The sequence below is a fragment of the Mesocricetus auratus genome, unplaced genomic scaffold (assembly GCF_017639785.1).
Source record: "Mesocricetus auratus isolate SY011 unplaced genomic scaffold, BCM_Maur_2.0 Super-Scaffold_100021, whole genome shotgun sequence".
Taxonomy (NCBI): Eukaryota; Metazoa; Chordata; class Mammalia; order Rodentia; family Cricetidae; genus Mesocricetus; species Mesocricetus auratus.
In genome coordinates this window covers 18,636,897-18,650,552 of record NW_024429202.1, presented here as the reverse complement: position 1 = coordinate 18,650,552, position 13,656 = coordinate 18,636,897, and the positions used below count along the sequence as shown (strand labels likewise).

Below are 13,656 nucleotides of genomic sequence, written 5' to 3'. Positions count from 1 at the left end.
CAATGTATGTTGAGAAATCTTGATAGGCATCCAGATTTTCCTCAAGAGCCAACATTCTGCATCTTCATATATGTGTTTCTGTTCAAGCTTTAGTAGTCATTATCGCATTATTCATTTTATGTAATAATTCCTATTATAATGTCCTCTTAAAGTTCAATACTACTGGGAGAAGTAGGAAGAAACAAAGTATCTGTACTAAACTGAGCACTGCTACTCAAGTATAAAGACTTCATCTATTATCTTTTAGTCTTGGCTGCCAGGACTAAATACTCTCAAGTTGACAACGAAAATTAACCATCACATTGTTCTTGCCATTAAGTATTAGAATAAACCACACAGCAGAATAAAAAAACATCAATATATTAAATTGTTTCATCAAATGAAATTGGTTTCAACAAAAAGAATAAAATTTTTAGACATATATTAGTCTTGTTCCATAGATCACCCTGTGGCTTTTGTGCATGCTAGGCAAGATTTAGACTACTGAGCTCCACAGTCATCAGTACTCTTGTGCTGAATGTGGGAAAGAATCTGCTGTCTGTGCCGCATAATATCTCCAAGTGGTACCCTGGTCACCTGCTTATCTACTACTAAAATATATATGTCTTTTGTGGACAACAGATATTGGTGCTTTGTACATATATGTTGTAGCACTCATGATCTCATGCCTATTCAGCAGCTTTAGTATTGACATGAAGTAGAAATAAATGCATAGTGAACCATGTGGAAAACTTACTCCCTAATTATGGCCTAATATTCATTTATTGGCTTATTATAAGTATCACATTCGTTGTCAAATCATTGTTGAAAATCATGAGTGGTTATGCAGGTGCCTTAGGAGAACTTGAGCAGAATAAGGTGGCTCTCAAAAAGTGTGTGAGGAGGATGAGGAAAGAACATTTCCTAAAAATGGTGTGGCTTAAGCTCTGTGTTTAAAATTTTGAAACTGAATCATCTGACATTTATTTAATTAACGATTGCTCATTCATTCAGGCAACACAGCTCAGTTTAGTAAAGTCGAGAAATTTGTTCATCTTGGAAGTAGATGCTACTGAAGAAGAGTGAAGGTGACAGTTAATCTTGACTGTCAACTGGATCAAGAGATGTACAGGGAATAACCAAAGCACGCTTCTAGGTGTCTGTGAGGGCATTTCCAGAGAGAACTAACAACCGAAGGGGAAAGCCCCATACTGAATGACGGCAGCACTGGACAATAGGCCAAGGCTGACGATGGGATAAAAGTGGAAGGAAAGAAAAGTATTCTCCCTGACCACATGTGCCTGTTGTTGCTGTCATGGCTTGCAGACATCATACCAGTGACTCTCAGGGAGCTTCCAGGTTTTCAGCCTCAGTCCACTATCGGTTTCCCTATGCTAAAGCATGAAAGTTCTCATACTGGGGAGCTGATACCAGGTTCTACCTCTCCATCTTGCATTTTCTGTGTTGGATGAGCTACCTTCTGATTATGTAATTAAGTCTGGTACCACTTCTTAAATATGCATAGAAATACATTCTTTTTCCCTAGAAAACTCTAAATAATGTAGATGGTAGTTAGACAAGACTGCAATGGTCCTCCCAACTGCATATCTCACATATCTTTAATCCCACACTCATCAAAAACAGATTATGTATCAGAAAAGGATGTGTTAAGCTTTGCAGACATAAGTTTTCTAATACTGTAACATCTTTATTGTTACTGAACTTTGATTTTATATTTAATTCAAAATATGGGACACATACAATCTTAGTATATATGGAGTCCATTTGCCGCCAAATGCTATGCATTCCTAGACCACATTCTGAAAGGATGAGGCCATCATCTTGATTCCTAGAAACTTCTCAGTAGCCACTGTCATATGGAATATGTAGAAGCTAAATTACTTGCTGAGTAAAATAAACTAAGTATCATAAACACGATGTGTGTTGAGAATTCTTGATAGGCAAACACATTTTCCTCAAGAATCTGTATCTTCATACATGTGTTTCTGTTCAAGCTTTAGTAGTCATTATCTCATTATTCAATGTTTTAATGTAATAATTCATATTATAACTTCCTCTTAAAGTTTAATGCCCCTGGGAAAAATAGAAACAAACAAGAAAGTATCTGTAGTAAATTGAACACTGCTGCTCGAGTGTAAGAACTTCATCTATCATCTTTTAGTCTTGGCTGCCAGGAAATTCAGACTGATTTACATATAATTGCAATGGACATTTTATCTCTCTAATGAAATGTCTCCATAAATAGTATGACTTTTATCTTTAATATATTTGTTATAGACTATAAAGCATTATTATTCCTATGTTTATATATTTTAAGTGTCACTTACTGAGTTATGATAAAAGCATTTTGCTTGAGACAGCTCTCCCTACCTCCAACTCCTCCTTAAGCTATTTTTCTCTGTCTCTCCTCCTACTCCCATGTCCTAACATTGCTGTATCATCAGTCAGATGATCGACTGATTATATTTACCTTCACAGTTCTAATAAACTGCATCGAGAGAACGCAATCTTTTCTCTATCCATCTTAGGATTCCAGTCGGGGCTCAGTAACAGAAGACAAGATTAATAGGAGAAAATCATCCACGTCCACTTTAAGTTTTTGCATAACACAGAACCTGTGATATGGAAATGAAAACTCAAAGAGTAAGTATACTTGAATGCTTCCATGCTGGACACAGACCAGTGAATCATGAAAATAGAACTAGACATTAGAATACTAGACTCTAGAAGCTGGCCTTGGGCAGCTGATGGTGCAGAAGTAGCTAAGAAGCTAAGGGTTAGTGAACAATCTGCATAGAATACATGGGGGGGGTGCTGGTGCCAGGGATGTTACTTTCCTTTCAGTATGGGGCAGACAGCTTCTATACAGGGCCTCATCTACTTTTAGAAAGACAAGTTCCCAGTGACCTTGTTTTTACTGTTTTCTAAATACCCTTAGCTCAAAACATTCCTTATGCGAATATATTTTAGGGTGGGGGTGTAAGAAGGCCTACAAGGCTGAGTGATGAGGAGTCTGCCTGGTGCTGCCAGAGGTCCTGATTGTGCCTAGCCAATGAGGGGGCAACCATGCAATGTGAACACACTGGAATGCCTGGGTGCTGAGAGGGTACATGTGGGTCTCCCCATTGCTAAATAAACGAATCTGCTGTTTACCTTTCACCTGACTCCCAGTGTCTGTGCCCTTGTTGCTGCCCCTTCTCATCCCCCTTCCCAAAGGGAGCCATTAGGACCCGGCTACAGTGGGGTGTAATTTGTCACACATTAGTACTTACATTCCCTCTACTAGGGACAGGATCTTTTGATTTCTCTTCCTTTTCTCTTCTCGTTTGCTTCTATGGTGCAATGATAAAACACCGACCAAAACCACAAAAAGGGTTTATTATTTGCTGAGACTTCTACATAAGCACTCATTGGCTCTTCCAGCCTAAGGTTGGAAACACTTGAATAATTTTCAGAAAAACAACAGAGGTCTGTCATAGTATTTTACCCTTTGGATCATTTTCTCTTCTAGTTTGATTTCCATAGTTGAGATAAACACCACAACCCAAAAGCGACTTGGGGAAAAGTGATTTATTTCACGGTAACACTCCATCACTGAAGGAAGTCAGTGTAGGAAATGAAGCAGGGACCTGGAGGCAGGAACAGAAGCAGAATCAGAGTGCTGTTTACTGGCTTGCTTCATGGCTCGCACAGGCTTAACCTGCTTTCTTACACAACCCAGGATCGCTTGCCCAGGGGTGTCACCACCCATAGTGGGCCATGCCCTCCCCCATGAATCATTCTTCAAGAAAATGTCCTATGGATTTGCTTACAAGGCAATCTAAAGGAAGCATTTTCTGAACTGAGGTTCCCTTCTTCCCAGATGATCCTAGTTTGTGTCAACTTATCAAAGAATTAGCCGCATATCCCTTGATAGGAAGACTTTACCATCCTTTCTTCTAAGGTCTTTTCCTTCTCCCTTTAAAAAATTAAATATATATTTATACATATATATGTATATATATATATATGTATATATATATATATAGTATTTTTATTTTTTACCAACTGCCATTTTACCTGGATGCTATAGCTCATATCTTAAGAATCCTCCAAAAGTTTGGGTTGCTAGCCTGGGGCAGGCACTATTCAGTGATAGCAGAACCTTCAGGAATGACCTAGTGGAAGGAATTCAGTTCACTTGAGGTGTGCTCTGGGATAGAATATTGGAATCCCAGCCCCCCACTCTGGCTGCTACCTGAACACCACAGGTGTTCTTCCCACTGTGTGTTCCCTGCTATGCTATCTGGTCTTTCCAAAAGGTTGTAGTGCAAGCAGAAGAACATGGACTGAAACTTTTGGAATTGGGACTCAAAATAAATCTCCCTTTTAATGGGACTCTGCTCTAAGTTGTCACAGTGACAGAAAGATAACACAGTGACTGAGCCTGATACATACTTTCAGTGCTATAGCCAACAGCTGCTGTTCTGTGTCCGTGGGTTATTCATAAAGCAGTACATTATGCTATATAACATCCACGGTGGACCTTTGCAGTATACTTGAAAACACGAGTTTAATCTTTGGGTGTTTGAGAGTGCAGGCATATGGAGGTCAGAGGACTAGTCTCAGGAGCCTGTTCTTTCCGGGTCACCATGGGATCCAGGGATAGAACTCAGGTGGTAAGGACTGGGTGCAATCTAACTGCTGAGCCATCATGCAGGCTCATGAAAACATTTTTAAATTACCTTTTTCTCTCTGGAGCTCCTAACCAGTTTTCTTTTCTTATGTAATAAGATGTTTTATTTCTTTGGTATAGGAGCATTAAGCTGGCTAGAAGCCATTCTAGGGTGCTCATTATCCTGCTATATGGCTAAATAAATTAATCACTTTGAAGTCTGCATGGAACATGAAGGTCCTTAGTCTTTTGGAAACTCAATGCTCTAGATCATCTCTCATTTAGGCATTTCTGTGAGGACTTCAAAGGAAATACATTGTCCATTAGCAGAAGTCATAACACTTAGAAATCAGCTTTATGAGAACATAAAGTCCAATGCATTCCAATACACTAGGAGAGGGACAGAGTAACATTAGCATAAAACAGGCTTCTAAAGACATAGGAGACAAGAGGAAGAAAATGTGTACTTAAATTTTGTTGCCTAAACAATAAAACAAGTAAAATGGTAAGCTACGAAGTTGGCTGAAAAGTACTATAAGTATATATTATAATTAGGATAAATATTTCTAAACTTAATAGCAAAAACAAAACAAAAATAATCTAAGGAAGGCATATATGCCTGCTGACAATTAGGTAAAAATAGTTTATGTAGGCTCAACCAATATAGACATGTTTACAGCTTCAAATTAGCAAATCTACTATCAAGCATGTGCTCTCCACATGTAAGGCGTGATTCTGGGTCCCCAGGTAGAGAACTGGATGCTGTGTACACGGATTGGCATCATGGAGAAGGTGGCCACAGAGGCAGGTGGTCACGATATGCTGCCCCATACCAGGTCCACATGAACAGCATCGAGCAGCATCTCAACTCCTCCGGGGCCTTAGAGGAAGGATGGAACACTAAACCCAAGGACAGAAAAGTAAGAATCCCCTTAGGAGACGAAGGAAAGGCTGACTGGGCATGACAAGAAGAAGGGGCTGACCCAGAGTATGGCAGTGAGGAGCCACTCACAGAAATGCTGTGGGGATGGCAAAGAAGTCTGGAAGCAAAGAAAACCACCGGAAAGGTCTTACATTCCCACGAGGGCTTGGAGGTTTCCTTTAGAAACAGTGGACCCTTCTCACGGCAAAGCAGTGGACTAATTCCAGGTTTTCTTTGAGTGTCAAGAAAAGGCTGGGAGGAGTCAGGACTTGGCAGAACACCCAGTGAGGAAGTTCAGGAACCGGGGTGTTAGTGTGCCTCGGCTAGATGACAAACAGCACAGACCCAATGGCTTGTAAACTAAAACTATTTTCTGACAGAGATGGAAGGCAGAAGCCGAAGAGCAAGGTGCTGGCGGGGCTAGGTCTTCTTGAGGTCTCTTTCCTTAGCTTACAGTTTAGTGCCTTCCTCTGTGTCCTTACACGGCTGCTTCCCCATGCTGCCTGTACATCTGATGTCTCTCTGAGGGAGCCACTCAGCTACCTAATTTTACCCAACCTACCTTTCTTAATGTCCTCTAAATAGTCAAGTCAAAGGAACTGGGGTGAGGACTTCAACATGTGAATTTTGGAAGGAGGCTATTCAATGCATCACATGGTTAAGTGGCAGTAAGAACGTGAGGGAAAGTTAGGCAGCAAAAAGTTAAGTATGGCTCCACAGTGAGGGGGGTATATAAGGCTGTCTGATGGGTGGGGTAAGCAGGGAGCCTGACTGATGGATCAGGCCATTTGCCATAACCAAACCAATGAAGTAAACACCAACAAAAGGAGGCTTAGTGAACCAACAATGGGGTTCAATTCAACCCACTGCTATGACAGCAGTAATGTAACTTACCCGCAGACAAAGTTCAGAGTTTGGGGAAGAGTAATGAGATGGAGGTCCAGGGAATGGTCCGTCCCGGAAATCGAAACTAGGAGAAGCAGAGACTGGCACCCTAGTGAGTAATGTAAGGGTGGGGACAGGAGCAAAGGTCAACATGAAGCAGAGAATCAATGAGAACAAAGTGCTATGGAAACTAAGGCACAGGAGGAGGATTCAGTTGCAGACGGGCTAACTCTTAAGTCTTCTCTAGAAGCATAATGGTATTTTGCTTCAAGCATAATGGTAAATACTTTTTTATGAATTCTAGTTGACATTAGCAAATTAGATTTTATTTTTACAACCCAGAACATTTTCAGAATATTCTGTTATGTCACATATCTTTCATTTTCTTTGATAAGTTTCCAAACAGTAAATGAAAAAATAGTTGAGTATGATATCATATATCTTACAACTCTTGGTAAACTCAATTTTCAGCATCCATTATTCTTGATATTTCCATTTATGACATTACAAATTTCAAAATCTTCTATAAAACAAGTACTATCTACATTAATAGATGTGCCCTAAATATTCCTGTGGCGGCAGCAACACTCCCAATGTATTAAGACTTGAACATTGAAACCTGCAACACATCTTAGAATACAATGGTCTTAAGCAGTTTAACAATTTTTCATGAACTCCACTTAAGTTAGACTAATAATCTTATGGACACAATTGAAAACAAGCCATGACAGTTAGACTTATCCACGAGCAATACTTTAACACTCTGTTCAGTCTATCAGAGAAAGACTTAAAATTTCACATTATTCCAGAGACCCTAAGGCACAAGACAAGTGACTTCTTATGTTTTTAAAAAGCAACAAAGGGAATGTAAATTCTGCAAGATTTTAATAAATTTAACACTATTATACAATAAAGAAAATTTCCACAAACATTCCCTCACAAACCTGGAAATATTGTATTTACACAGCATTATTATAGCAATTTTAAGTGTTAATCTATGATACAATAATGTTACTTCAGAAAACATAAAAAATATAGTTCTTTTTAATGGCCATGCTCTCATTTTTGATGAAAGCTAGACAGTTCATCCTAATGTTACTTGAAAACTTTGAAAATGCATAACAGATTCACAAAGTCCTTAGGGACAGAAGGCTGTTCACACGGAGTAGGCAGACGGCTCGTCGTCATCACTTATGTCCGAGTCTTCATCCACCCCTTCAATGACTGACTTCTTCCCTTTACAGCAGGATACAATTAATCCAATCAAGAATACCTGTAAATGCAAATACGTGGTGTTACTAAAATCTAACCACCTAGGCAACACACTGAAAACTCGGTAGCTGGGATTAGAGCGATGGCTCGAAGGCGAGAGTTGTGATTCCAGGAGCCTGAATTCAGTTTGCAGCACCCACACCGCAAATCACAACCTCCCACAATGGCAGCTCCTGAAGACCTGACCCTCTTCTGGGCTCATGGTTACCTGCACACACGTGGCAGTCACTCACATATATATAAATTACACCTTCAAAAACTTCTCAATGGCAGTACCGAAAGGCAAACAGACTATTGAGATACACATAAGCGTATACAAGTAACCATGTAAAGCAAGGCGGAGTTATGCTTGGACTACCTATACTTACCCCAAGAAAGGCCCAGTTGCCAAAATAGTATGCAGCACTGAAGAACCAGAACTTGTGGAGGAATAAGTATGTGCGGGTAACGGTACATTGATCTACAAAAACAAAGAAACGATTATTTAAAGTTGCTCCTTTCATAAACCAATGACTCACGTTGAATCTGATAGCCGAAAGTATTGGCTAAACTTAGATAGTGGATGTTAAGGAGAGGTGGGGTCTTCTTCCACATCTACTCTCAATCTCAGCCAGCGTTAAACTGCTGACTATTGTGACACACAAAAAATGAACTTCAATATTATAATTGATCCTAAAAATAAAAGTTGTATCGGCCAGTTCAATTTATTTGAAATAGAGAAGTAAGTACAACTTGGAGTGCCAGCCGTATAAAACAAAAAAGGCGCTCCCATTAGGGGAAACAACGAAAGAGCAACCAGTGGTTAGCAGACGCAGCACTTTTTAAAGAAACAGATTCTCAGGACAGTTCACACTTGAGAGATTTTATTGCGCCCCCCTCAGAGCACTCTCCTGAAAAAGCAGTTGGTTCTTCTAAAGAAAACCCATTATCACTGTTTACAGAGATGGCTCTTGTTGGAATTTAGACAGAATTATAGCCTCAATAAAAAAACAATTCATTTCTATTTCTCCTTCAAATAAACTGTAACTCAAAGAGAAAGCAGACGGGTTACTTGATAGCTGTGGTGGATTTTACACTCATATTATCTAAATACATTATATACATTATTCTCATGAAGTTACAAGACACAGATGCATATGTTGGAAGCAAAGTCCGAGGAAATATTTCAAGCTACTCAGAAAAGCATGGCGGCACAGCAGGACCCAACTGTGTTTGACACTGTGTTTGCTGCTGCTCACTGGGCCTAACAACCTTCCTCACTTCAGGGGGCCTTTATTCGCCAGCAGAAAACAGACTTACAAAGCAACTTCTTTTCCATCTATTAAGACAGTATGACTTCTACATACTTGCATCTGAAACAGGCAAGGGCCAAACATCCTATATGAAATTAGGAGTTATTATCATACCCTACCGCTGATTAAGAGAGTATGCATTTAATTTGTATTTTATGAACCATCTTCTCAGCTTTAATAATGCTAAGAGACATTCTTTTCTTGAAACAAAATTAAGCAGTGAGTTCTGTTGTCCAGTTTATTATTATTTACAGAATCTAAAATGCTTTTCTAAATTTTACGGCTGATACACAGTTTTCTGAAAAAGTAGAAATTAGGTTATATTTTACAAGGAACAGAAGACCTGTCCTAGAGATATGTTATGCAAATGTTTAAATAATCTAAATCTTACTTAATCTGACCCTTTCCACTGTATCTCGAGATGTATTTCTGAATTACCCAATACCAATCTTTTAGCAGGGAAATATGCATGCAGCAGGGACACAACCTTTTGCATCTGACCAGGAGAGTTACCAGTGAAATTCTTATCTAGTGATTCTCCATAACCCTGTCACATTCTTTCTATTTTTGCAGGGACTGTGTTTAGTTTTAGACAGGGTCTTCCTACGTAGACTAGGCTGATCTCATGATCCTCCTACCTTAGACTCCTGAATGCTGGGATTACAGATGTGCACCACAGCTGGCTCTAAACACTTTTTTGCCCTCCTACCCGAAGCACTCGAGTTCATGGTTTCAAACCAGGTGCTGGGGTCAGTGTACCAGAGGAGGCACCTAAATAGGAAATTACTTCACCATTTGCTCTGCTCCTACCACATTTTACGTTTTCTTCAATTATATAGCTATCCACAGCAATTCACAGTAATATGATCTTTCACTAAATAAGCCTCACTATTCTAAAGTACTCACAGAGGATTCATCTCCCATCATATTCAATATGATAAAGTAAAATAAAATTTAGGGTGGGGTTGGTCTTATGAAAAATTCACATTGCTAAACAGAACATTTTCTAACTTTCTTAAATTAAGATCTGACAGGAGTCTAGGGATGTTAAAACAAGACCCTTGAGTAGTCTTCAAAAGGAAGCGGAAGTAAACGCATGCCACTGTGGTGAATGAGAGGGTAGGTGGCGCTGTGGCGAATGGTGCCTACCACCAGAGCCTGAGAGTTACACAGGTGACTATTATTTACCCTCTTTGCTATGTGAACCATGGGGCTTGTGAAATATTAAAAAAATGGCTATCATCCTTTCTTCCCAGGATAACTACAGACTAAATGAGGTTTATCAAAAAGTCCTGAGCATCAGGGGGTGGTAGCACACGCCTTTAATCCCAGTATTCAGGAGGCGGAGGCAGGTGGATCTCTTTGAGTTTGAGGTCAGCCTGGTCTACAAAACTATGCAGAGAAACACTGTCTTGAAAAACAAAAAAACAAAACAAAACAAAACCCAACAAAATTAAATTTAAAAAGCTAATATTCTTCCTTTTTTGTTAAATTTTAATGAAATTCATGATATAACATGAAATATACCATGAAGTAACATGATGACTATTCTCAGGAGTTGCACAATGGCTGTAAGGTAAACAGTTATTCTTAACACGCATTGGAGTGTCCCCCAGTAGTGCAGAATAATTCTCTGGCATGAGTAGCATCATTAGTTTGCACATGTTCATTGCTCTCCTCTACAGAGAGCTGAAACAGAACGGGTTACACAAAACTGAAAGGTGAACACTTCACCAATAAGAAATACTGCTGAACAGTTAAAAATCCCTTTAAATTAGTCAAGCTGAATGCTTATAAATGAAGTGAGCTAAAAGCTAGAACTTAGGAAAATTTGTTTAAAACTGTAACGATTACTCTTCATGGTCAACTAGACTGGATTTAGAATCTTCAGGAGACAATCAATCTCTGGATGCATCTGTGAGTTTGTTTCCAGAGAGAAGGATGGAGAAGGCTAACTGAATGTGGGCATCACCATCCCTGAGCTGGTTCCAGACTAAAGAAGGAAAACAAGAGAAAGCGAGCTGAGAACAACATTTATCTCTGTTTCCAGACTTCGGACAAAATGTGACCAGCTACTATATTTCTCCACCATGATGGAAGGCAACTCTTCTTAAACCTAAGCCCAAATAGATCCTTTTCCCCACACAAAGCCTTTGTCATTGTAGCAAGAAACATAGCTAATATAAAATTATTTAAGAACAAGTACAGTATCTTCTCTGGCTAAGTATTACAGGAGTCTTATGTACAAGTATAAAACTATCTGGAAAATGTCACTCAAAAGTCTCAACACGAATGGCAGAGTAAACGAAGAAGCAGAAGTTCTATTCATTTCCACACTAAAGGACACTGAGAGTTAAATCTGGCCTGAATTAGAAACCTCAGGGCCAGAAGAGGGATTACAGGACAGCAGCTGAGCTGGCAGAAGCAAGTATAAGTGAAATCAAATCATTCTTCCCCAGAGGCCTAATAATCCACTCAGTGATATCTGAAACTGGCTTAGACCAGATTACTTGGCCCACCACCAAAACTGTATCTTAAATATTTTCCCAACCACATTGTTTATGTGCTCTCCACATTTTTATTTGTTTTTTCGAGACAGGGTTTCTCTGTATTGTTTTGGAGGCTATCCTGGAAATCACTCTGTAGACCAGGCTGGCCTCAACTTATGAGATCCGCCTGCCTAAAAATCCATACACAATCATCCAATAGCATTTGTTATCTTTACGTGCCTGTTATATTTAGTTTATTTGCATAGGCTGGCATGTACCCTGAGAACAATGCTTGCAGATTAGTGTCTTGTTTGTATTTCATCCCAAGAGATGATTCCCCATTGAACAAGGGGAGGGAGATCCCTGTTCACCATCTGCCACCGTCCAGCTGCTCACCGGAATCACACACATCTAGTACATCTTTAGCTCTCGAAGTTTTCTGAGGAGACGACAGTAAAACAATTTAATTTTCTTTAACCTTCAAAATCAATTTAAGGATGGAGATGGCTCAGTGGCTAAAAGCATCGGTTCTGGAATGATGACCTGAGTTTGGAGCTGTGTAAAGTAGGGCACAATAGCCTGCACTTGTAACTTCAGCACCCTAGGGTCAGATGGGAGGTAGCGATGGGAGAATCCTGTGACACTCACAGGTCAGCCATCCGAAGTCACACAGCTGTGAATAAGAGACCCTGACTCAAATCTCAAACAAGTTGGAAGGTGAAGGCCAACACTGAGGTTGTGTACACACACACACACACACACACACACACACACACACACACACACACACACATATACACACGAAGGGGAGAAAGAGTGAGTGTGAGACTGAGGAGTTGGGTTTTAAACTCAGAAGCATTCAGAAGACTATGACTGTTATCATGGAACATGACATATAAAGTTTCAATTACACCACAGGCTAAATGTTTAGCTTGAAAACTTGAAATGTGTTTCCCTTTCTGATGACTTACTCTTAAGTAAGTTAAGAGCTGAGAAAGGGCACCATGGTCACATGAGTAAAATGGGAAGACTATTACCTTCCATGTCTGCTATCTTTCTCCATTGCTTCTCATAGATCATCAGAGAAAAACTAAGAACAAATGCACCTAGACCATTGTGTATCAAACAGAGCAGGCTTTATTTTATCTGATAATTTGAATATTATACATTTGTTTCTTTTAGACCACTAGCTAAGTCATTTCTAATATATGTTGACTGCCACTAAAATACCCCTGATTGATAACTCTAATAACAATACTTTTTATTTTATTTTATAAGCAGTGTCAAGATACTGCACAGCTAAGAACATTTCCAGGGTTTCTGGGTAAGAGCAAGCATAATTATAATTGAGCCATCATATTAAACCATCATCACCCCAAACTAACATGAACATTCAGAATCTCTAATTATTTACCAAATAAATTTACTATCAAAATATGATCACTTGGAATGGTTTAAACAAGAAAATACCCATGTGCAGTACAGCCTGCAGCAGGGAGAGTGGGAGGACCACTAAGGCGGGAGAGGAGCTCACATGTAGAGCATAGCTATGGGGATGCTGGGCAGTGTTAAGGGGAGCGGTTTTTTAGGAAATCTCAGTTAAACCACTGTTCTATCCTCAGGTATCTTTACAGTACATGGAAATTACATACATCTAAAATGACTTGGGAAACAATATAAGACCACATAAACAAGAAGGCAGAAAGAAAAAAAAAAAGAAAAGAAGCAATAAAAAGCAATTAACTTAAAGTTGAACAAATGCCACAAAGCTGAATCAACACTTGGTTAAGTCTCACTGGAAGAACTAGGTAAAGGGGAAAATAATGATGAACGGTGAAGATGATGGAAAGTCTGAAGCAAATAGTGTTATTTTAAGAATATATGAATCATACCAGGCTAACGAAGCTAGAATTTGTTCTATACCGAATAAGTTTTATAGTGATCATTTTTAAGAATATAATTTTTAGAATATAATTTGTGTTGAGAGCTGATTATATTTAACAAGATTTAAGCTAAGCATGATGGTCACACCCGTAATCCTAGCACTGCGGAATGGAGGGAGGCGGATCTATTACATAGAGAGTGTGAGGACAGCCTACACTACTTGGAACCATCTCAAAAAGGGGTGGAGGGTGAGGAGGT

The 13,656-nt window shown here is 39.4% G+C and overlaps 1 protein-coding gene across 1 annotated transcript in view; it reads right to left on the bottom strand.

Annotated features, from left to right (window-relative positions):
* Nucleotides 1-6,765: 6,765 nt before the first annotated feature.
* Lmbrd1 (LMBR1 domain containing 1) overlaps nucleotides 6,766-13,656 on the bottom strand; it is an 87,711-nt gene continuing 80,820 nt past the window's right edge. The window contains exons 15-16 of the mRNA XM_005086518.4: nucleotides 8,102-8,193; nucleotides 6,766-7,734 (exon numbers count right to left, since the gene is read on the bottom strand). Coding sequence (XP_005086575.1) covers nucleotides 7,618-7,734; nucleotides 8,102-8,193 — 209 coding nt within the window. The 3' untranslated portion in view covers nucleotides 6,766-7,617. The remainder of the gene's footprint in view (nucleotides 7,735-8,101; nucleotides 8,194-13,656) is intronic.